The 25,683-nt window shown below is 39.0% G+C and overlaps 1 protein-coding gene across 6 annotated transcripts in view; it reads right to left on the bottom strand.

The window, feature by feature from the left end:
* Positions 1 to 1,479: 1,479 nt before the first annotated feature.
* Positions 1,480 to 25,683, bottom strand: part of pparg (peroxisome proliferator-activated receptor gamma) — a 33,584-nt gene continuing 9,380 nt past the window's right edge. For 2 of the 6 annotated variants that reach the window (XM_068314989.1, XM_068314987.1), the window contains exons 2-9: positions 18,576 to 18,866; positions 17,725 to 17,891; positions 12,922 to 13,060; positions 7,096 to 7,295; positions 4,910 to 5,027; positions 4,384 to 4,544; positions 4,049 to 4,292; positions 1,480 to 2,606 (exon numbers count right to left, since the gene is read on the bottom strand). In XM_068314989.1, coding sequence (XP_068171090.1) covers positions 2,359 to 2,606; positions 4,049 to 4,292; positions 4,384 to 4,544; positions 4,910 to 5,027; positions 7,096 to 7,295; positions 12,922 to 13,060; positions 17,725 to 17,891; positions 18,576 to 18,861 — 1,563 coding nt within the window. In that variant the 5' untranslated portion in view covers positions 18,862 to 18,866 and the 3' untranslated portion in view covers positions 1,480 to 2,358. Of the gene's footprint in view, positions 2,607 to 4,048; positions 4,293 to 4,383; positions 4,545 to 4,909; positions 5,028 to 7,095; positions 7,296 to 12,921; positions 13,061 to 17,724; positions 17,892 to 18,575; positions 18,867 to 25,618; positions 25,649 to 25,683 lie in introns of those variants that run through there. The other 4 variants (XM_068314990.1, XM_068314988.1, XM_068314991.1 and 1 more) reach the window with 3 other exon arrangements.

The following is a 25,683-nucleotide window of genomic DNA, read 5'->3' as shown; positions in this document are numbered from 1 at the left end:
AGGCCATAGATTTTTTTAAAAGTAGACATCAAGGTAACATTTTTCCGGAGCATCAAGTTACAGTCTTTGTTACTAGCAAACACGCAGAGGCAATCATTTGAACTTTATTTTTCTACTTATCTGTTATTTATTTTATTTTATTTAATTGTGAGTTGAAAGGATTATGATGAGAATGCTGTTGTGGAGTTTGATGGCAGCGAGGCAAAGACGAGTAGATCCCACAGTCAGCTTTGAGACGTAGTTTAGAATCGACACGGTGCAACTCAAAAAATCTGCTGCTTATGTCTTAAACCTTAACAATGTTTATCTTTACAACCAATGGCATGTTTCCCCATGCAGGCTACAACCATTATTGGGAAAAGCTAAATTAAGACCACAGCTTAATACATCTGAATAAAAAGTGAGTAATGAAACATGAATATTTTATTTTTTGGGGGGTTAACTTTTCAAATCAATACAACTGTGTATCATATGTAATTAGAATGCTTGCTGCATAGGCCAAACAATCACACACCTAGAAGTTCACTGGCTATTTAATTCTCCAGTGTATTCCTAACGTGACATACAGTACATTATATAGCAACCTGGCACCGAGTCAGATGCTAGGAATGCTCAGTGTAAAAGGACCTGCCCGTTGTGTTTAGTTGACCTTCCAACGTCCTGAATTGACTCAGAGCTTGTTGTTGCTTGTTATACTTCCACTATTTCAGTAAATCAACATTGATACACAGCTGCAGAAGCTTCTGATTTCTTATAAAATGTAAGCACACACACACACACACACACACACACACACACACACACACACACACACACACACACACACACACACACACACACACACACACACACACACACATATATATATGAAATGAATAAATGACTGAATGAATGTTGTTGCTTCCTGATCAGATCGGTATTCCCAGACTTTGGTCTCTGATCAGCAGAGTTCAGGTGTTGCAATCTTTCCAGTGGAGAATGTGTGTGTTTGGTAACACACACAGAGGTCTGTGGGATACATTTCTATAAATTTGGTTGAATGAAATGCTGTAATAAGAAACATGTTTAGAAATGTATTTTGAGATCTACCGGCGCAACTGAGATATTTCTAATAAAGTTACATAACATTTTATGTTTTATAACAAATTTATTTTCTTCCCCTGCTGGTGTTAATCCAATTCATCAGTATGCTGATGTCCCTTTAAAAATAAGGCATAGTAGTTTCTTTGCATATATACAAAATAATTCCATAACATTCTTATTTCAGAAATTTGAAATAAAATATCTGACTGAAAATCCAGTTGGCTTTGACTGAGAGCTTCATTACTACAAAAATAACATACATGAATACATACAGTATATATGTATGCATACATACATATATATATATATACATATATATATATATATATATATATATATATATATATATATATATATATATATATATATATATATATATATATATAAGTCCTCATCAGTATTAAACACATATATGTACACACACACACACACACACATATATATACACACATACAGTATATATCCACATATATGTATGTGTGTGTGTGTGTGTGTGTGTGTGTGTGTGTGTGTGTGTGTGTGTGTGTGTGTGTGTACATGAGTGTTTTCAAATGACTTTATTTCACAAAAAAGAAATATGCTAGATTTTATAGGCACAAGATAATCTCTGAAGAACGGACCGATCATCATTGTCTCTAAACTGATTAAAAGAAGATGGCATCTTCACACTGATGACATTGCCAATTTTTTTTTCTTCCTTTTTTTTGTGTGTGTGTTTGCCTGAATGTGTGTATGTGTGTGTACATAAGCATTCCTGCATTTATGTGAGTTCATAGAGGTATTGAAACACGCAAACACTACTGCTGCCTTTTACGATGGTTGCATCCCAGTGTAGATAAGCTGCACGTGAACATTCTCTATTGTGACACATGGTGTAAAATATTCACATTTGTCCTCATGGTACCTGAAGCTGAGCCTCAGTCTTCCAATAAGGAAGTCCCCACTCTTCACCTTAGTCACTGCAGTAGTCCCATACATTGCCCTAGGTGGTAGTTTCATTGGTATTGTGCATACGCACTGCTCGTCATTCACATGCTGCTGTCTTGATTACATAGAACATTCATATTCTGTCTTCTTTTCCTTGATTTCTGTGTCTCTTTCTCATCTCGTTCTCATTTTCAGTCAGCCTGTCTCGCTACTTTTTGCAATACGCCAGAAACACAAAACGCCTCATCTAATTTTACAAGTCACGATTTACAAAAATAAAATTACTTTATTCTTTCTTGCTTTTCTGCTTCTGATTTTTCTCTCCTTGTCATTTTCTGCTGTTAAATTCTAGTACAAGTCTTTGATTATCTCCTGCAACAGTGGGTGCAAGCACATGTCAACCTCTGTCTTCTTTAACAGCTGTATGAGGTGGACGTGGTCGGTGACGATCTGACGCAAATCAGTCATTTTCTGGAGCAGCTTGGCGAACAATTGAAGGGAGTCTGGGTGGCTGAGCTTCAGTTGTAGCTCCAGTGAATGTAGGACTGTCTCCTGAAGCCGTTCAATCGGCTTCACATTCAGCAGGCCTGGACGGTCTGGATGGGTCACAGATAGATAAATAATTGTTATTTTAAAAAGTTATTTTGAGGGTGACCATGAAAGGTAGAAATGATAGATAGACTTAAAGAACGCCGTAAATTGGAGTGGGATGTAGTAACAACTACGCATTAAACATTTAGTAGCAGAAAAACCACTGAATTTACCTGTCCTTTACATCAAATCTAACTGCAATATTGCTATTTGTAAAACCTTCTTATCTTTATTTCAAGCTTTAATCTTAGTCATTGAAGTTAAATATTGACCTAAGCGTCTGATTTGAATCCTCATCAGGTCAAGGCCATAGCTTTATCAAGTAGCCGCATGCAAAACAGCAATATTAGTTCACAAGTTTGGGTTTAAACATGGGAGCGCGTGAGAAAAAGAATGCGTAAGGAATAATATCCTGCACGTCCCATAAAACTGATAAATGGTTCAAGGCAGGTCATACATATCATGTGCAATGCAGTGAGTTGATAAAGCACTTTGCTAACCTTATAACACTCTGTAATTACAGTGAACTTTAATGTGTTGATGTCATATGTCAGCAAGAAAATTAATGAAATTAATGAAGTAACTTTTTTTTCATTTTTACTGACTTCCATGACAAATTGCATATTAGATGCTTCCTAAATTTATATGACCTCCATTCTTGCTGTGAGCCTTGAGTATATATTTTTGGATATACAGTTTACTATGGAGAACATGATCGATCATACGCGTCACACGTCACATCACATGACATAACTCTCGAGCCATTCCACAGAAAAAAATAAGCTTTATAGAATAGTTTAATATTAACAGGGACAGAAAACTATCACGGTAAATTTATGTGAAAGGTTGATGAAGCTTGAATCAATGTTTTTGTGAGATATGCTCCAGAAAAGATGACAAACCTCCTGAGTCAGCTAAAAGTAAAATATATCCATGGAAACTACTGTACATAGAATAAAACTAGTATAAAACTCTCCCTATCTTGACTAAAAAATAAGTTTATAAGTTTAATAATTGCTGACATTATTCCACATTCTATACTACACAGAGAAAATATTATGGACTGACAAACTACAATCCTCTCATCAGTTTGGTAATGGTTATTCTTACATGCTAGCCATATCATAAACTCTGAAAAATATTGATATAAGATGAATGCTTAGTTTAGTGAACATCAAACTCGCTGGCATGTTAGCTCAGATGTAGCATCTATTTTCAGCATGTACAGAAAAACTCCTTAAATAAATTTCCACCTTTTTTAAGGAATACTTAAAAAAGGTGGAAAACACCTTTATTAAGTATTCCTGTTATGCCTTGTGCCTTTTTCTTCAAGACTCCAAAGAGTGACGATTCTGTTGCATGTGGCTGAAATGCTTGTGGAGATGTTTGTATTAGTTGTCTGGGAGACAGTTTGGACATGTTCAACATATAAAAGAAAAGCACTTGCCCCCACTGAGGATTATCACAGCCAAAAACAAGGCCATATCACTGTCATCCAGTTCCAGCATGTTGAATTTGACAGAGAACTCAAACTTTGGTTCCATCATTTGGCCAAAAGGTTTCCTGAGACTCTTGAGGAACTCCCGCGTCATGAAGACCTGTCCGTAGGACATGAGGGTCCCATCTTTGTTCATCAGAGGCGCCATCATAATAATTAAGATCTCAATCACACCATACTTGAGCAAAGTCACCTTTGGAAAGAGTACAGATTTGAGGTCAAGAGCAAACTCTTTGTAGACATAGATGGCATGTCCTGATATGAATGAGGGAATTGATAGTAACCTGATCATTGAGATCCAGGTCGATAAATCCTGGTATGCTCTTGGCGAACTCTGTCACTTCTCTCACTGCCTCAGCTGAACGTGACTGACAGCTGTTGAAGAAGCGTAGTTCTGCCTCATCTAAACTGCTGCACTCTGTCCTTGGATGAACTGCTGTGGAACCTGGAATTGAATGGATGAACTGAATGGGTTATAAAGAACTGTCTCATGTTTTGAATATAATATGTCCATTACACACAAAAGGTAACAATGCAGGAACAAACATGACATGCATGATATTTAAAGAAGAACATATAAACTAGTCTTCATTCGTGGCTTCGGGAAGTTAGCGTCATTTAATCTTTAAAAAAGTTTTAAAACAATGAGCTGTGATCAATGAATGCACTTCTGGAAACTACTGTATATTGACTTACCTGCAAATCTCTTCCAGTTCTAAGATTTTTAAGGGATGGTAAATCAATTTATCAAGTTGTATTAATTTACTTATATATAAAATGAGGAGAGAAATAGGTATTTTGAACGCCAACCTCCATGTCCAACTGTTAAGGTAGGCATATGTTGCTGATGCTCCTGGGTGGGTATCTGCCGGCAATTAATGAACTGCTCTCCTTCCATTAGAGACTTCATGTCATGGATGACGAAAGGCTGTAGGTGCAGAAAAGTGTAAATGAATGAATAAGAACATGCAGGAAGAATTAAATGGGATGTAAAAGAAGAAGAAAAGTCATAAGATCTATATGTCCCCAGATGTCAGATTTTCAGAAGATAAGATGTCTTCACATATACCACATTTGGATTTTGCTAATTCATCAGTCCTGCAATAGCATAGTACGTCGCATATTGGCATGTGTTGAATTTCCTTTTCCTTTTTCAATGGTAAATTCAATAATGACACATCGTGCAGGAAAGCAAAGCAAACAATTCTTATAAAATGAAGCGAAATCAATAGTACTAATTTGTGTAAATGTAACATGTTTTTTTTTTACTGCCTGTGGGTCTGAGAGGACTCTAATTTCATCTGTGCTGTATGTCGTACATATATGGTACATTTGACAATAAAGTTGACATGACATGACATGACATGACATGAATGTGGATAATAGATTTTTTATGTGGAATTTAATAGTAAAGTGCTGTTCTGGGATCTAATAGTAATTGTCTACAATATTATGGAAGCTCTCAAAATCACAATTTTATAAAACTAATAACAAATTTATCTGTAAATGCATCATTTTACAATCTACACATCTCTCAAATATTCTGATACTAAAGTGGCATTTCTCAGGAGACCTTACACTTGAGCTGGCATGTGAAGCTAGCAGATAAAAAGACGCGAGCAACAAAAGAGAAGCACAAACCTCACATTTTGTGTTGTATTGTTTTAACATAGATGAACAATAGCTGCTGGTAACGTGAAGGTGAGATCCAGAGAAGTGACCATGACCACTTCAGCGACAGGAAGTGCATGTGTGCCATTGTCACAGCTTGTTCATTATCTTCTTTTAAGTTAGATTTTGACATAGTTGATTATTTAGTTCTTTAGTTCTGTGACACAAATGCATCAGAAAATAAAAAGGTCTCTCCTGTTGTTATTTCTACAGTGTGTTTGGAATGCTGGCAGAGTTACTTTGATTATATAACAACTCAATAATGAAGATACACATGTTAGAAAAATTAAAAAAAAAACCAAAAGTTCTATGACAATGAAATGAAATGTCATTGACTCTTTGTTTCCGGGGGTTTGATGAAATTTAGTAAACAACCCCAGACCAACAGATGATTCAGAACCATCTTCTGCTATCTTTAGTCATAACAAGCAGACGAAAACGCTGAGCTACCTTGAACTCTTCTGACTTTACTTAGAGAGGGAGGAATAGAAACAGTGAAAATGGTCTGCCATACATTTAGTGTCACAGAGCCAATTTTACTTTAATTATAACAATAACATTAATAACAATGCACACATCTCATAATGTTATTATGTATCCAGTGTTTTTACAAATCAAGTTTTGATCTAAATATGTATCACGATTGTCTGCAACCTTAATTTAGTTTTAGTTTGATGATTGTCTATTTTGAATACAAACAACTCAAAACCTTACGTTGAAAAAACAGTCCATCTCACAATTTCCTGTACTCCACTTGTATAAATGACCGAATTTATAACTACCGGTAAATTAGTTTGAAATTATGAGTTGGACCCATTTTTGAATAAATTACTGTACGGCAACCTACAGGAAAAAAGTGTGACCCGGTTGAACAGCTTGACCGCTGTAATGTGAGTTACATCAAGTCATGTAGAAAACAACCACTCCACCTTTTCTATTAGAACAGCAATAAAACACACACATTTGCATGAACACTGAACAGGGTCACATGAAGACGATGCTGGCAAAGAATGTGAACAAATTCATTGACTTGAATCAATGAATCAAAATCATTTTTTTACATGCAGCATCCTGCCGATACTATTGAGCAAATTACATTTTGTAATTTGCAATTTCATTCAATGTCATCGAACGCATGTCATGTCTAGATGTAATTGTCATCAAATATAAATCTCTATATATGCCCACATATCAAGCTGCCCATGCTGTGAATGTGCCTGAAACATGTTTAACACTATACTGTGATATTAAATTTCAAGAAAAGTTTTTCTGGCTAATGTTGGTCAGAATACATGTAAAAGTACGTAAACGTAAGGTGTGCCTACCACGTTATCTCCGGTCTTCCCAGAGAGGATGGCCCTGGCCTTGGCCTTGGTGAGGGGGAAGTATTTCAGATAGGCCTCATACAGATGTCGGGACAGAGCCCTCAGGTCTGCTGCCTCCGGGTGTATGTGTTCCATGTCAGATGAGAATTCGGCCAGCAGCTTCTCCTTCTCTGCTTGGGGCATCCGACCAAAACGAATTGCTGACAAAGACAAGTAGAAACAAACATAAGCACACAAACAGATAGAGATTAGCAAGCAGTGAAATGGATTTTACCAGAGCACACTCACAAACGCTCACGCAAAGACATATACTGTATATACAACCACAAAGCAATGGGACGCAATATTACAGAAACTCCAGGTGTGGGATTATGAAGTGTGACTCTTGAAGCAGTCACAACATGTAGTTCCCTCTAATGCTGTCTTTGACCAACCATCTCAAGCATTTTACAGTCAGCATCCTCATCCATGTGATTTCCAATTGTTATTACAGGTTAGGTTATATGTCCATTTGTATTAACCAAACCATGGAACCAGGTTGTTATATATCTATATCTATATCTACATCTACATCTATATCCATACTGTATACCCCAGGTGACTGCGGGTGAGAGGCGATATTCGTTCCAGACACCAGGCCACAAGGTAAACAACCACACACTCACACCTACGGACAATTTGGAGTGATCATCCGTTCATTTTTCTTCTGCTTCTAAACCCGCTTCAGCCACTGTCGCGGGACGGTGGAGCCTATCCACAACGACAGGGAGTGTGAGGCAGGGGACATTCCAGGCATGACGCCAGTGCTCCGCAGAGCCACACATACAGACAAACACGCACGCACACACACACACACACACACACACACACACACACACACACACACACACACACGCACACGCACACACACACACACACACACACACACACACACACACACACACACCTATGGTCAATTTGGGACCGGCCAATTGACCTGAATAGTATTTTATTAATTTTTTCCGAGGATTTAATCAATCATTAACTCTGCAACAACACAACTGAAATATAGATTTTGTGATCTGAATGAATTTTGTTACTGCATCACAAAATAGATTAACCACCATTTTTCTGTTTGTGGAAACAGAATCTAATTGTTGTGGTGTGTTTATAATTATGTAATGCTGTTTTTGATGAATGCACCTTAAGCAAACTAACGCAAACTGAAGTGGCCCAACCACCAGCTGGCAACGAGCCCACAGCAGTGACACAGCAGGTTGCAGAAAACAGTTGAGGTCTATGCACGCTGAGATGTCAATCATTGATTACTAAATACAAACCCACATACAACTCATTTGCAAAGCTGTAGCTTGTGGAATTATTTTGTTATGGTATGAGGAAGGGAGACACAGAGAAGGACAGTGGGGAAGAAAAAGATAGGCGAGAATATTATCCGTTCTGTAAATAAGTTAAGCCATTGACGTTCAAAATTCTTAGTCCTCAAAATCCCTCTGATTTAATTTTACACACATCCTCAAATAAAATAACATAGGCAAACTTTGTCTGAAATACTTCAGTGTTCTTATTAAAATCAGGGCTTCTCTTAACAAATATTCATTGATAAGTCAATCATTTGTGATATTAAAGGATCTGCATTTCTGTGTGGCCTGTTTCTCAGATGAGATGTATGAGCCTTCTATCAGCAATGCACGTTAGTCATTACAATTTTTTTCGTAAGGTGTTTCGAAATGATAATTTTATTAATAATTATGAGAGAGACCATACCTCTGACAAAGATGTAAAAATGGTCATTTTTGCACTGAGGTTTCTCATTACTATGATATTATTTGGTACTTTGGCACATCCGAAAGATGAGTCCTCTGGATGTGATTAGCAGCAAGGATATGCTGTATCTAAAGCCCATTTTTGCTCTATGTACAATGAATAATAATAATAATAATAATAATAATAATAATAATAATAATAATAATTCAAACTTTATTGATCCCCAGAGGGGAAATTCTCTTGAAGAGCTTCTCATTCATTCATCTCTCTTCTGCATTCATTTTGTATGTATTTGTTCATGTGCACTCAGAAAGCTCATCAATATTGACAAGAGACAAAGCTGAGTAATACCATCACAAACATTCAGGAGCAGCAACAACTCATGAAAGGAATCTTCAGGGTATATACAGTATATTTTTAATGCTTCAATGAATTTGGGTATTTTCAAAGTTTCAGGTACAATAATCCCTCGCATTCGTACATCAACACGTCCGACTTCACCTCATCTCGGATTTTTAGTAGGTAGTCACATGATACAGTACACGCATTCTATTGGCTGACAGCATCCAGAAATGCGCTACGTTCTGTGAGTCTCAGACTTACATAAGACACAAGTGACGTGCGGTCAGGGGAGGCACGTCACCTGTCATCATGAAAGAAAAAGTAACAAATGGAAGAAATAAATTAGATGGTTATAATTATCCAGTGATGCGTATTATAAAGTTATTTTCCACTTACCGTCACCAATTTTAGGTTATTTTTAATCAAAATCACTGAAATTTCACATGTACCGCTGAAATACTGATTAGAGACCTGCGGTGAGGCACCAGCCGGCCGAGCCTCACCATGGATTGCGCAATGACTCGGTTAGCTTTGCTGGCATGCTATTCAATGAGACTGTGATGCTATCTCTCTATATGTCGCGATTAAAAGGTTGAAGTACGTTTGCTTTATGAACTAAGTTTCCATAATTTAGCTAATGTATATAAAATACAGTGTTTTTCGTCAACAACTTCATGTGTGTAACGTCTTCCTTGAGTTGAGCGGTCCTGAAACGACTGGGAAAAGGCAAAAAGTGAAGCACGCAGTTCTCGTGCCTCACGGTAGGGGGCGCTGGTGATCGCAGGGATTCGGGCTAGAAGTCCTCTTCCTCGGCCGTAGAAGTGAAAGCAAACTACAACCATTCATTTATTTTCCGCTTGCCTTGCCTTACTATAGAAGTGGAGGATTACATATTTCAACTCAAAATGTTATCAAGGCTTTTGTTCAGAAGGAGCGGCGCATGGACTTCATTTATAAGTAAACGTAACATATGAACCAACATGTAGGTAACAGCATAACGTTTGTTTTTAATCAAATGTGCTTATTTTTCTGTGACAGTTTGTGTGTGTAAATAATTCTGCTCTGAGACTTTAAAAACCCACTCACTGTTGATAATTAAATGGTGAATAAGGTACACTGTAAGTCAGGGCTCGAAATTAACTTTTTTTCTTGGTAGCACTGGTGCTCCCAAATTTAGAAGTTAGTAGCACCAGCAAAGACTTTAGGATCACCTACCCAAAAGCAAGGCAGTGACGGAGCGACAGAGACCGCTCCGTCCATCCTTGTTCCGCACGCCTCTCTCCCTCGCCCAGGGTAGCAGCCGCAGTTGCGCTCTTATTGTTTCCTGGCAGGAGCTCGGTTCAAGGGTTTACATTCGGTGCCTACGCGTTTTCCCCACATCCACACAAAACTGTATGAGAGAGGCTCACCTGAGGATGCTGCATTGGTCCGCCTCCGGGTCAGGGGCCAAACCGAGGCACTACCTGGGTGAGGCTTAAATAGCACATTGTGGCACGCTGTCAGGCCAGCCCGGTACCTGGACTGAACCATTTTGGTTATTATTGGATTGTTTTGTATTTTAAAACATCACTAAAAGATGTTTTCTGTTGCCCCAAACCCCATCATGCCTTTAGTGAACATTCGTTTGCATTGTTCTTGCTCATTTTGCCCTCAGCTCGGACTCCAGGGGATAATTCTATGCAAAAGATCTGTGCTTTGTTTCATAGTGGCGCTTCATGTTACCACTTTTAATTCATGCTACATGTTCAGACCATATGAGGTAAAATGGTTTTGAACTGCCTGATGGAGGAATAAACATACATTTCGTCCACTCATTGTTAACCAGCGGTTTTCCTCGTTAACCTCCCTTCGTTTGGAGCTATGCTGTCTCCCTTCTTCTGTGCTCCGCTGTAGCGGTAAACTGACAGCGGTCGCGAGCTGTCTCTCTTCCTGGTATGCTGACAGCACAGGGTAGACAAACGATCTGATTGGCTGAACTGAGTGGAGCTATTACCGTATTAACTGGAGGAGCAGTACCTGCCGTCTGTTGCTGCGAACTGCAAGTAAAAATGCACCAAGAAAATCTACTGTCGTGAATTTATCATGGAGTGGTCACGGGTCCGGACAGAACCATCACGCGTTCCGGGTCCGGACCACAGTCCGCCATTTGGTGACCGCTGCTCTATGGAGAGAGAGAAAGAGCGAGAGAGAAGAGGGAAAAAAAGGTGCACCAGAATTTTTTCCCTAGTCGCACCGGTGCTCCCAAATATATTTAATAGTCGCACTGATAAAAATTTGGGCGCATATGCAATTTCGAGCCCTACTGTAAGTTCATATGTTTATAAATCTAATTATGATGAAATCAGTACCTCACCGGCCATGAACCTCACCGCATGTCACTGGACACAAAAGTACTTTAAACAGTCGATAATAGTGTGGGAAATGGTAATACAGATAGAAGGTATTGTGTTATTCACGTGTGGTTCCTGGAAAGCCTTAACCGCGAGTAACGAGGGCGCATTGTATTTTAATTCAAGCTTATACTTTTCTTAAAGGTTGGGAAACGTATTAAAGATTAAAAAAAAAAAAATTCAGTACAAGAATTTAGGATGCACAGTGAATGGCAAATTTCTTTGTAGAGAGGCCTGAAGGGAGGGTGTCTGTGGAGGATCTCATTCATCCAGGTCTGAAGGACTGATGACGCCTCTTGGGTTAGAGGTGAAATGTCTTCTAGAAACTTTTTTAAAGTCCAGTGGATTGATCAACAACTTTGGATTGCCTGAAAGGAGGCTGTGGGGTTTTTCTTATGTGGCAAACCTGGCAAACTCTTGCTGGTGTTTTCACTGTTATCATCTCCAGCTTTTAATGTAATGGTGAGCAATTCAAGTGTTTAGCCATTAGCTTGACTCATTCCTTCAGCTTGACAGAGGGAGAAGATGTCTATTATATCAAGATGGACATGCTATTGTCCTGCCGACAAGCAAATAAAGCATCCGACCCCGCATCCTATCCTGCAGGTGTAATGAAGCCACTGGGCAGCAGCTCTATGATGTTGACTTGAACTGTGTGTGTCTGAGCCCTTTGATTAAAGTTGAGCCAGAAGGACCAGCTCTTGATTTACAAATAAGGCTGTATTTCAAACCTCACTCTATCTCTGGATAGGGACAGAAAGAATGGGACTATAGATGGAATAAGCTGGAATGAATCTCTTGGTTTAGCCTCAGAGATAGGAGAGGAGCTGTGGTGTTTGGGGAGAGCTTGGGTTCCTCCTGAGAACCACGCTTTTGACATGTTTTGGTTACATCCAATCGGGAGATCTTCTGATAAACTTGACGTTGGTAGTGCCTCACAATCGACCAGCAGGAACTAGAACTTGCTGGGGAAAGGGATTCTTGAACATCTTGTGTAGCGTGCTGCCACCCAAATCCAACCCAGACAAATGGAACAAAATTAGAAAATGATTGAGCGGATGAATAAATGAGCACAAGTAGCAGAGAGTTTTATCAATCTCAGTTACCCATTTTTGCTACTTAATTTCTAAGAATGTGAGCTCCAGAAGAGAAGGTGTAGACTTGTTCAACCAGTTTTATTTGTGATAATCTGAGGTGGCCAGCAAATTGAAAAACTGCTGGGAACTAAAGCGTGACCTGAGAAACGAAGGAGGCCAAAAACCACAGAGGAAAGCATACCTGGAAATGTACATTGTCAGGCTCTTTTAAAAAGGTGTGTGCAACATCTTACCATTGTGTGACATGCCAACACTGAGGCACTTCTGGAAGCGACAATATTGGCATTTGTTACGTGACTTCTTGTGAATGCGACAGTGAAGATCACAGTGATCATAAACCAACTTCAACCTGATTGTGCGTCTGAAGAAACCCTAAGAAAGACAGAAAGGGAGAAAGAATGACTTCAGATATTACCAGGAAACGACAACTTTTATGTCTTCTAAATCTTTAATCTACTTTACTGAGTCTGTTTATGAAGTCATATTAGAAAATAAAAGCATTATAAGACAAAAGAAAGGTGATTGCTCATGATACTGTCATTCCTTAAAGCAGAATAATGTGGAGTTTTCTTTATTATTTAACTGAACACTTCAGTGAGATCTCTTCCACCAAAGTCAACTGGGGGAATAGTCAAGCTCTTACGGTGGGATAAGTTGGGTTGTGGGTGGGAGATTCGACTCTCAGATAAACTGAAATGGAAAAAATGGGTTTAAACACCTCGGAGTTCATCTGGGAGACCAGAAGAACAGTGGAGAAGAACTGGGGGAAAGTTTTAGAAAATTGGAAGGGAAGTTAACAAACTGGAAGTGGATCTTATCATAACTGTCTTGTTTTAACCATTAAAAACTTGGTGGTGTCGGTGGTGTGGCATGGGCCATCCTGCATTAACACTCCACCAACATTGCTGTTAAAAATACAGATGGGCTTCTTCTCGGATTGCCGTAACTGGGTTTCTCAGAGTATCCTTTTCCTGCCTAAAGAGAAAGGAGGGCAGGTGTCAAACATCTGGCCAGCAGGGTCACAGTGTTCGGGCTGCAGCTCATCCAGCAGTTCCTGACTGGAATTGAGAACCAGGTGTGGAGGTCCACAATGCAAATAATCCCGACCCAGTGCTGGGGACTGGGACTTGACCATGGGTTATTTTTAATGGACTTTAGGAGCAACAGACTGAGACTTCCCATGTTTTTATCAAAGAAAAAGCCACAGAATTTTAATTCTCGTCATTGGATTTTAAAACCTGCAATCAAAGGAAGACATTTTAATGTGAGGAATGTTGCAGGAGCATCTGTGGAGCCCATATTCAAAACCGCGAAATGTTCACCTTTGGGCATGTGGTGGAGGTTTGTGGACCCACTTTGGATGATGCTGACTCTCTGTTCTCTGCTGTGGGTGTGTCCTACGCTGTGGGCGTGTCTTTGTGATTCTCATCAGCAGTCTGCTCAGATGCTGGTTGAGCTGACTCACCCCACAGACCCTTATTAACTAAATAAAAATGTTAAAGATAAAGTTAAAGATTGAGCTGACACACCACGGAAGGTTCACTTTGGTCTTGGTCTGCCATTGGGTGTGAACCCTTCACAGGAGTCTTTCTATACATCAATGTTAACAGAACAGTTTGGAGATCTGCAGTGGAGGATTTCACATGTTGCAGTGGTCGTCAATTTTTATTTCGATTGTTAATCCAAATGTTTCAGAAAACTGATTTCTGTTCTCACACAGAAACTGTTTTTTTATTGTTTCCTGGACTGTCAAAGTCTCAAAAATCTAAACTTTTCAGAACTTGTGTTGTGTGATTGATGTGACGATGCTTGGTTAGTTAACTTTATGTATATTTGATGACTTTGTTTACCATTGTCTCTATTATTTACTTATATTTTTGTGTGAATCTCTTATTTAATATGGTTTTATGTGAATAAATGTGCTTTTTAAAAACAAAACAAAAAAATCTGTTTTTCTTTTTTCCCCTCGTGTGTTATGTACAGTATAAACGTCATGAGTCACCTTTATCTGTATAACTGAGGCTAGAAAGGAAGACAAGAGCAGGAGATGTTTTTCCTAAAAAGCATAAAACTTAGTTAATTTTTGAAATATCTGCCTTACTATTGAGTGACTGATCATTTCTCTTCTTGGTGGCGTGGCTCCATGCAGCGTCTATGGCCTGTCGTAGATTAGATATGTGGCTCTATTCCAATCTGTGAGGAAGTCGATCATAATGCCGTAGCGCTTGTTTAAAAGTAGATTGTGAATCAGGGTGGATTCATTCTTTGATGTTTTCAACCTTAGGACCAAGCAGCCATAAGACTTGCACTTATCTCAGCTATTAACACGCAGTCGTGGTCAAACTACCAAACACTCCTATACACAGACAAGATTTTTCTTTCTATTTATTGCTCTGGTATTTGTCTCTGTTATTGTAATATGCTTAACGGAGTTGAAGAAACTTAAAAAAAAAATACTTGCGATGCTGCAAGTTCTGTTTTTGTTTTTCCCGTTTCCTTTTTTTTTTTTTTTGAAGGATACAAGTCCAAATCTGGACTCTCAGTGAACGATGGTGTGGCATCTGCATTCCTGTGATACACAGCACAGATGTTCCTTTTATAAAATTAGTGGTTATTTAAAGAAGGAGGAAGCTAAAGGGGGTCAAGACACCGCCTCAATAAAGAATGTTTTCTGTTTTGAAACAATTAGCAGTTTGCCTGCTTGGCTGACCCCCTCTTCTGGTTTGTCTCCCCGGAGACTTCAGCAGAACAATGACTGCTGCACCTCATCTTCATTCATCCTTTGAAAGTGTGGTATGACTTAAACTGGACAGAAAACAGAAACCTCTGGACCCGGTCGTGAACCCAATGCAGTACTGACAGTGTAAGAAAACAAACTGATGATTATATTATATATCAGTGTTAGAAAACAGAAACGTATAAGATTTCGCCCACAATTTCTTATATTCTTGATTGTTATTCACAACAACAAACCTTGGTTGAATGGAAAATGTGTTGTGCTTGTGGTTGGCATGACATACATCAAAAATATTTTTAAAAAACCCCCCCAAAACATTATGTAATAATTCCACTGACGTGTCTCATGGTGACAATAAAAGAGACACTGGCAGAGACGAAAACACAGCACAAATTGCTACGCCCATTACATTCCTGACATGAGTCTGGGATGCCATAACTGTCATTTGCTTTTCTTGTTCACAATTACTTTTTGAAACTAGCAACCAATTTATTGTCCGCAGCTCAGCACTACAGTTTAAAACATAAAAGGCATCTCTTATGTGACTGATTGTCAGAGTTGGGAATGTTTGGTTCAGTCTGTCTACAGAGGATGTAAGAGTTTAGCTTTTGACAAGCAGATCGAGCCACCTGGGTTTTGAAATGTTTGTTGATTTTTATTTAACTTCTGATGCAGTCCTGGAAAGTGTCATTTCTTAAAAGAAATTGTAATAGTTCGATTCTATTTTATTATGAAATTGTTTTGATCAGCATTAGTGAAGGACAAATCTGATGGAAAGACCAACAATGCAATTGTTTGTCTCTTAACACTTACAGACTTCCCCTGCTTGTCTTTGCTTATTAGTTGAAATGCCCACTTTTGTATAAGGAACATGTAAGACTTGAAGAACAAGATAAATGTCCTGTTCCACTCCTCCATTAAGATACTGTATGTGGAAATCAAGTCCAGTTTATGTGTTAGGAAAAATGCAAAATTATGTTTTGTGGAAATCTATCGTCCTACTAAAACCAACAGAGAAATCAATACTGGTAAAAACAGCATACCGTATGACATACACACTAGAATATAAAGGAATACACATGACTTAAATACCTGAATTTAGAATTGAATGGGATCTTCAAGCCACACCTATGACAAGCCTAGAAATGTAACCGGTTAATTTAACTGGATGGACCAGTACACCTTTCAGTCCTCCCATCCTCAGGCCCTTTCAGACAATTTTCACATCTTTCACATATCCAACCGAGACGTATCTGGTTGGCATGGGACTGCTCTAGATATCATCCTCTGCTACTAGATACTGTATGTGTCACAATCATCCCCCTTCTTCTTCACTCACAACTAATGCAGTGCAAAGATCTAAATAGAAATAGAAGAACTGTAAAAAGATATTGTTCTGGGTGCAGGAAAATTTTTGGTCTCCTATCTGGTACTTTAATATAATAAAGTGAATTCATGACTGTAACAGTTCTAATTTCCGGCAGGTGGAGTTTATAGCTGTCTCTCGGCTGACTCTGCAAATTCAGTCAACTATGACATACACATTTGATATTAATGCTAAAAATTCTGTTTTTATTATTATTCATAAAACTGTCCAGTTCCTGCAACAATATTAAAAATAATTCAATCCAGGAGCTGTAAATAACTGGATTCATTGATGACGGTATTTGCTAATTGAAGCTCTAGTCTATATGTGTCAAACTCAATGCCCGGGGGCCAAATGTGGCCCGCCACATCATTTTATGTGGCCCACGAGACCATAAAAGGTCAGAATGCCTAAAAATAAATAGGTCAATAGTGTGCTTTGACTAAAAACTAAATTTCTCAAATGCAGTAATTAAGCCCATTTTAACTGAGACAAAAACGTTTAAAACAAAGTTAATGTCCTAACTTGAGTTTGATGTTATTTTTCTTTATTCTCTTGGATAGTTTGATCTCTGATTGATGGAGTTTTGTGGGTTTAATAACCTGACAAATTAAAAGGATTTATGTTAAAACAGAGAAACAAACAAACATATTTTTTCTGTAATGTTTGTAACTTGAATTAGTAATAAATTCAGAGTTATTTAACATTAAGGAGTAGGTACATTTATTTTACATTACATTGAGTTACATTTAGTTACATTCAGAAGTTACATCTGGCCCTTTGAGGACAGCCATTATGTTGATGTGGCCTTCGGTGAACATTAGTTTGACACCCCTTCTCTAGTCTAATGTGAGTTTCATACCCAGACTGTACATTCTCCCCCGGTTTGCTTACGGTTCTCATATTCATCATTATTCACGGTACCAGTCCTACCTTACAACCCTCACAGGCGTGAACACCATAATGAAATCCAGAGGCCTTGTCTCCACACACACGACACTCGATGTTTAGTGTTGTCACCGGGGAATCATCCTGGAGCTTAGTGAACACGGGACTATCAGAGAAATGTGGAGGCGACTCCGGCTCCATCTTGATCTGGTCTAGAGGAAAAAGCAACATCAGAAGGCAGGACACCAAAGAGACAAAAAGGCAGACAGCTAAGGTATTCTCGTATCTCTTATACTTAATAGCTTAAAAGTGCTTTCAGTTTCATCACAAACGAGCATCTTGTGTTCTCGATTTATAATGAACTACTTTCATGTTTCAAATGTGACTAAGAATCATGATCCCCCCTAACGATAAACTATGAATTTTTGCAATAAAGCCTTGTCTTGGTTGGCAGTAACAGCGGGTCGACCAATGTTCCAAGATCGGCGGTTCCATTCCCGCTCCCGACCCAAAAAAACAAAAGACAAACAAAAAAAACCACCCAGAGTTTGAGCTGAATGTGGGAGGTTTCAGCTCAATTCCGGAGCACTGCAGAGGCGCCCCTGAGCAGGGTGCCGTCCCTCCTTACAAATTGCTCATTTGGGCGCACTAGGCAGGAGCTGCCCACCCCTCTACCTCCCCCTGAATGTGTACAGGCCCCTTGTGTGTGTGTGTTTGTGTGTTCAGGGCCTGTACACATTAATATATGCATGTTACTAACACTACAGTGTGCCACTAATTCCCCTTTGGGGATCAATTGAGTATATACAATATAAAAAAGAAAAATCAGATGATACAAAAAATTCCCTACTGGAGATTCAACTGCTTTACTCATGACACAGAGTGAACTAACTTACTGTGTGTGTCCGCTCTGTAGCTGTACAAGTTTGTGTAGTCCATGTTGGTCAGGGGTTCCTCACTCTGTGGCGGACTGGGGTCGTAGGCCACACTGGCAGGAGAGATACAGGATACAAGAGAGGGAGACAGAGAGGACTGGATGGAGGAGGAAGAGATGGAGGCGTAGTCTAAGGTCGACAAATGCTTCATGTTGAGGGAGTGGGAGCTGTCGTCCAGCTCTGACAAGTCGACACCATTCAGACTGAAACCAACAGGCCACGCTAGGAGCTGCTGCGTGTCCACCATGTCTGCTGCGGAAAGAGACGAGGCAGCGGTGTCACAACTAACGGAATATCCTTTGCTGATTGTATGTGGCCTTGTTAAAAGAAAACAGTCTTCAATGAAATAGATTGCAAGGGGGGGAGAGAACACATTAGAAAGAAAGAGAGAGGAGAGAAGCTGAGGATGGATAAAAGACTAAAGATTAAAATATACAACGTTGGACATGATGTTGATTAAAATAACCAGTGTATGCACCTGCATAGCCCCCACACACTCAACAAGATGATGGGTGTTTTTGGTCCCTGCTTAATAGTCTGGTTGTTATCTAGAGACAGGAGACATGTTGTGACACCAGGAGTACAAAGTGAACCGGAATGATTCTACCTCTGGGGCTGTTTGGGTGGCTGAAGGTGTGATCACCCCAACATAACACCCAGAAAGAACGGACTGTTTGAGCCTTTGTCTGAGGACAAAGATGTGAGATTTGATCTTTCAAAGTTGAATGAACTGAACCACCTAGGTTTACATGTGTGACACATCACAAGGTTTTTGCTTCTGACTTAAAAAGATAATGCCAAATAATGCTTAGAGAATGCTTAGACAGTGACGTATATAAGATTCATTCAAGATCCAAGAAATCCAAGAAATATTCCAGATGTGTCCGTCCAGAGTGTATAAATAAATAGGGGCCATGGAAATTGCATTACTGATAATAAATAATAAAAATGCTAAAGACTTGCTACAAAATTCAAATTATACATGACACCGTGTTGATTAAGTTTGATGGCGGATTTAATGTATCTTTAAATGTTATAGATCTAGAATCTGAAGAAAACCAAAATTAGTTAAATATGGTTTTTCATAGTTGACAAGAAAATCAGTGCCTTAGTGGGCATCTGCACTCTGAGTGACTCGCGTTCTACGTGGAAGACTACGTTTTGTCATTTCCTATGAAAATGGGAAGTTTTCTTCTTTCAATACTTTCAGACTTGTTCTTGTTGTCTGTACCAAACAGCTCAACGTAATTATAGCCTACATGTTCCGTCTGACAATACAGGTACTTGTTAGGGGGGGGTCAATTAATTTTTTGGTCTTATCAAATTTACTGACACAGAGAAACCAGCATGATCATTATAATAAAGTTCTGCTAAGAGAAATGGGAATTCTCGACTACATGAGGAAACTCATGGCAGCAGATTTCTACATAACTCCTTCAAGGTATTCACTATTACACTGCTGCACTTTGATAAAAGTGAATAAAGGCTCTCTGCCAACATTGTCAAATTCCACACATTATTGTGGCAGTACACATGCAAGCAAATGACACGCAAGACAAGGGAGTTGATATGAGGTTTGATGATGCAGAAATGTGTCTTCTTAATTTTAATGTGTGTTTTTCTTGGGACAGTAAATGTTTAAACGCACTTCCACAGATGTATATTTGTTACAAACTACATAAACATATGTTGTCTATAGTTTCTTTTTTAAACAGCTGGTTACTTTCAGATCATCTTGTGCAACTACGTGGTTCATTTGTGAATTGTTAATGGGGTTGACATCGACGGAAGCTTATGGAACAAAACACATATAACTTTTAAACATAAAGCTATTGCAGGCGTTCTTGTTAGAATGTATTCATTGAATTAAAGTGAGTTATCCTTCAGTAAAGTGTGAAAAAAAAATCCTGCAAAATGTAAAGGCATTACACTGTTTTTGCAGTAGGACGGTATGGTTGATGCATCTGCCTTTCTAAATTTCAATACTGGAAACTGTGAAGTTTTTTCCCAGACCTTGATTTGATGGAACAAGAAGGAAAAGACAAACTAGCAACAGTTTATAAATAAGCAACAGGGTAAAAGGTCTGTACACTATGCTACCTGGCCTGCCAAACAACCTTTTATAACTCAGACCAATTCTAAAAATAAATCTCTCCCAATCAACCTGAAGAAAAAAAACAAAACAAAACAAAGAATGCAATGAATTATGAAACAGGACAAAACATAAATAGCAGCAATCTGATGGCACATCGGCATCAGGTATAGACATGGCTTGAAATGGTTCCAAATTACTTGGCAAAACATCCCGGTGGTGCAAACATCCTCCTTTCCCAACTGCTTATTGTTTCCGAAAATCGGCGGGGATCCACTTAAAATTCACGTTGACTCTGACATTGTTCAAGAGCAAGAAAGAGAAGGAGGAGTAGAGCGTGTATGTGTGTGTGTGTGTGTGTGTGTGTGTGTGTGTGTGTGTGTGTGTGTGTCATTAGGCAGTAGATTACACTGTCAAGGGAGTTCTGCAGGGGAAAATGCTGACTATTAATAACCAGGGAAACCTGGTCATTTTTCCGTTTGTTGACTGATGTAACCCTAAAATAGATAGGACGCAAAAGTGAATTGTACACTGGTTGGCATCATGTTGTTCCATGGCGACAGAACTTTAGTGGGAGAGAGTGTTCTAGGGAAGAAGAGTGAGAGAGATAAAGTGAAAGGGGTGACAAGGATTAGTTCTCCAGACCATAAATCATCATGCACCCTGGGAAATTGAAACCCTTGAAGCAGATCTAGGAAATATTTAGAAATCATTGTTTTTATTGAAATGAATTAAATGCTACTGACAGTCTTCACAAGAAGGTTCTTTTTTGTGTGTCTAGGAGCCATAGCGCTTTATGTTGTTAAAAAAAACAATTGGGCCTGATACACACATGGGTCATCTGTGTTTGTTGTGTTCTACATTGTAGCTGTCCTTGATCCTCTCTGCTGCCAACATCTATGACATCTTGTACATGCTGCATATATATATACATATATATCTTGGGTCTATAAAAAATCTTATGGGATATAAAAATGCAACTATTCCTTTGACAAAATCAGTCATGTGACAGCACAAGAGGTCAACCGAGATGCATCAGAAAGGATTTTATTACAGGGGACACACGTCATGGTTTAGGACCAGTTATGAAAATTATATGAATTGTACATGAATTGATTTTTTTCAGAACTGAGTCATTTTAGAGGAGCTGGGAAGATTAGAGGGGGATGGGTTTTTTTTACACATGTTCAAATCTCTTTCTACAGCTCTACACCCTGCCGTTTGCATCGTGGCATGAAAACAAGCTTGTACTCTAACTTCTCGTCTGAGTGCTCATGCAGGTCAAGTCTATTGAATTGAACATGTTTGTATCTGTGAGCAGTGTGTGGGTAAACAGCCTGTCAGACAACATAAAAGATGACAGATGATTAGAAAGATGAATGCAGTGAACTTAGGGTTTTGTGTGTGTGTGTGTGTGTGTGTGTGTGTGTGTGTGTGTGTGTGTGTGTGTGTGTGTGTGTGTGTGTGTGTGTGTGTGTGAGAGAGAGAGAGAGAGAGAGAGAGAGAGAGAGAGAGAGAGAGAGAGAGAGAGAGAGAGAGAGAGAGAGAGACAGAACACGTCCCTGACAGTTGGGCAAGAGTCTTCTGGTGGTTCTCAGATTTCTTCATGTCAGAACTCGTCTTCCAGATTTGCGAACAGAGTGTAGGAGTCCTTTTTTTGATAGGCTTTTGCCTCAGTCATAATAACAAAAGGCCAATGACAAATCGGCAGGCAGGTCTGTCAAGTTATATGAACAATAAGCAGGACCGACGCTGTCCGTGTGAGACAACAGACAAAGTAAAAAGCACCGGACTCATTATGGATAGTTTCTGACAGGAGGAAAGCTAATTAACACTGGAGTGGAATTAATACAAAAAATCTGAGTAAAGTCAAGCAAAATTGAAATAACGCTCTGTAATGATAAGGAGGAAATCATTTTTTTAGCTCTTGAAAAAAAAGGTGAATTGAGAGTCACACTGAAATGTTCTATCTGTCCTTAACGGGAAAAAGTTGCAAAATGAAATCAGACATTCATATTTCTTGCCAGGATCAACGCTGGAGACAACAATACAACATAAAACACAATGTGTGAAGCCCTTTTGAAAGCTTTGTTGCTGAAGAATTGTTAGAACATTTTTAAAAAAATTGCTTTTGCCAATTCAATGGAAAAAAAAGTCAAACAACACAAGAAGTGGGAGTTTGAGTGTCCTGCGCTGGTGAGGTGATTTGGGGGACTGAGGACAAATGAACAGTCCTGCACAATCATTCTCGCCAGATAATCCAGAAACAGTTTTACTGAATAGATTAATATGAATATAGTGAAGGCATGTAAACAAAAGCAGGAATGCAGAGCAGCATTAGTTCAGGCAGGTCAGATCAAGTGAAGCTCTCACTCCCAGCTACAAGTAGATAGCAGCTGATCTCTAAACCAGCTGACAGTCAGCTGGTAGCGCACCTCTCCAACCACTTGCCAAATTTCATGCAGGGAAATTTATTTTTAAATTGAATTTGCTTTTTCCTGTCTACATCGCTAGTTCCTTTGCCAGCTCTGAACTTCTGTGTGAAATGTGGATTTAAGGAATTTGTAAAGTTACACTGTGGCTTGTCCGAATGCACACAATGTTTTTCTTGGCTGATAGATAGATAGACGCACATACCATTTCCACGAGTGGAAATCACTGCAGGGAGTGTGAAGTCTTCTGTCAATCAGAGCTGACCAAACCCACATGACCCACAGATCAACATCAGTATGACTGCAATCCTCCCATCAACAATGTTCATGCTGGTCGGTTAAAACTGTGACGCGATTTGTTTGTTACGTGTTACCTAGAGTTACGTGGCATTGAAGTTTTATACTGCATTGAAGTAACAGTTGTTTTGTCGTTCTCGTGGAGCCTGTTGGGCTGACTGTTACACATTATCATTTCATCAACATGTTTCATTACTCTTTTCATTCAAAAGTAATAGATTACTTCCCAAAGTATCACAAAGCAAACATCCCCGACTTTAACCGCAAGATTAATGAATGTTCATTATTGAATAAGTTTTGGAGTCATATTTTATCAAGATGAAAGTTAATCAGTCAAACAGTACCTTCATTCCAACCCTAAGCCCCTCAAAAGAAGAAAAACAGTCACAAGGCTTAATAAAAGCCAGAGGAAAAATACAAACAGATGACCATGAATATCAGTCATAAAATATCTAGTATGATGATCATTTTTTCTTAGGGTGTTCAATGTAGCAACTAATTGAACAGTGAAACAAAGAAAATGAACAAGGTTAGTAGTTTGGAAAAAAGTCAGCACAGAAATCTGTTTGGTATATTTAGAGAATAAAATAAAAGGCAGAACCTGCCCTGCAACATTCAAAGGCTTATGCTCTCTTAACTTCGATGTTTGAAATACTGTATACTATTTTCACTCTCTGACAAGTCAAGCCCCTTGACTAATATCAATGCATATGGAATCTGGGATTTGCATATAATGCATAAAGGAAAACATCTGAATAATGTGGGTTTTGATGCATTGAACTGAAAACTATGTAAATATATGTTCTCTAGCTGAGTTGTGCCTGCTCGTTATAGCCTTATGACATGTGACAGGTCAGCTCGTTGTTGAATGCGGAACATCCCAGTAACAGTAAGTTGTGCTATAAGTTGTGGTTTGTTTTCTTTACCAATGAGTCGCTACATCTAGCAAGCGGTTCCAAGCGGTTTCTGTAGGAGAGTTGGTGCACAAAGACTAGCTCACCTCTTTTTATTTGTGAAACAAATACATAATCCACACACGAACAAAGAGACACACATGCACACACACACACACACGCACACGCACGCACGCACACACACACACACACACACATACAGATATGTATGCAGGTGTGTCTGTGTGTATTAATATCTTACCTCAATTTCTTTTGCTAATTTTAATAACATTTTTGGTCAATTTTGCTCTCTTATTTACAGTATATCTGTGACAGCCTGAGAGCTTGACAAAATCAGATTAAAGTAGTTATGTAGTGCACATTATAATAGAATAACATCAGACTGTATAAAACAGAAAACAGCAGACTATTACAGTTATTTAGTGTGCTGCCCCGTCTGACTATTCAGGAAATCAATTCTTGCTTTTCTCTAGTTCAGTGAAGTCACTGTGATCAGAAACACCTGACAGGGCTTTCCCCTTCAGTACAAAAAAATAACCAAAAACGAGAGTGATGGAAAACTACATTCACCAGACGTGTCAGTCAGACAACCCGCCAACAGAAACCAGTGTCTACTTGCATCTAAAAACCCACTTGCGATGTTAAGACTGAATTTAGTCACAGTAGTTCAAAGCCTGACACAGTGGGAGGCTAGAAACCACCATCTCAGCCTGCTTGGCACAGTTCTGAGTCAAATAGCGCCTAGACAACCTGCCCCTCTAAGATCTGTTTGATGCTGCTTGTCATCTTCCAGAGTTAAGTAAGTAGAGCGCTGGGGATCATCAGGTGAACCTGAGGTCACACTGAGGGGGAGGCTGTGCTTCTTTTAAACAGGCAAACACTAATGGAAATGGGTTTTTGCATTTTTAATACAGCCGTCTATTTATTTTACATACATACACAGAGCTGATAATATTCTTTAATCCTAAAATATCTCATTTCCAAGTTACACACTATGTGTGTCTTTCTATAGAGTGTATGGGGCAACACATTATCCAAGAGCAGTGCAAATAAGACAAAACCACCTGACCGTAGTATCTCTCTGGTAAACAACACTGCTGTCAGTTCTTCATTGGTTAAAAGAGGAAAACCAACTCACGACCTGAGCGTTAACGGGTTAAATGCAGCCCTGAGACAACCTAAAGCCTGGCAGCTGATTGGACTTTGCATTCTTTCTGGCTACACACAACATTGATTCAATGACATACGAGTACAGGATAGTCTGCTCACCCTGTTTCTCCTGTTTGTGCTCGGCTTCGTCTCATTCACCAGCGAGTGACGAAGCGAGTAGTTTG

This window comes from Antennarius striatus, chromosome 5 (assembly GCF_040054535.1).
Source record: "Antennarius striatus isolate MH-2024 chromosome 5, ASM4005453v1, whole genome shotgun sequence".
Classification (NCBI taxonomy): domain Eukaryota; kingdom Metazoa; phylum Chordata; class Actinopteri; order Lophiiformes; family Antennariidae; genus Antennarius; species Antennarius striatus.
The sequence above is the reverse complement of the archived record's forward strand: the minus strand, read 5'-3'. Positions and strand labels throughout refer to the sequence as shown.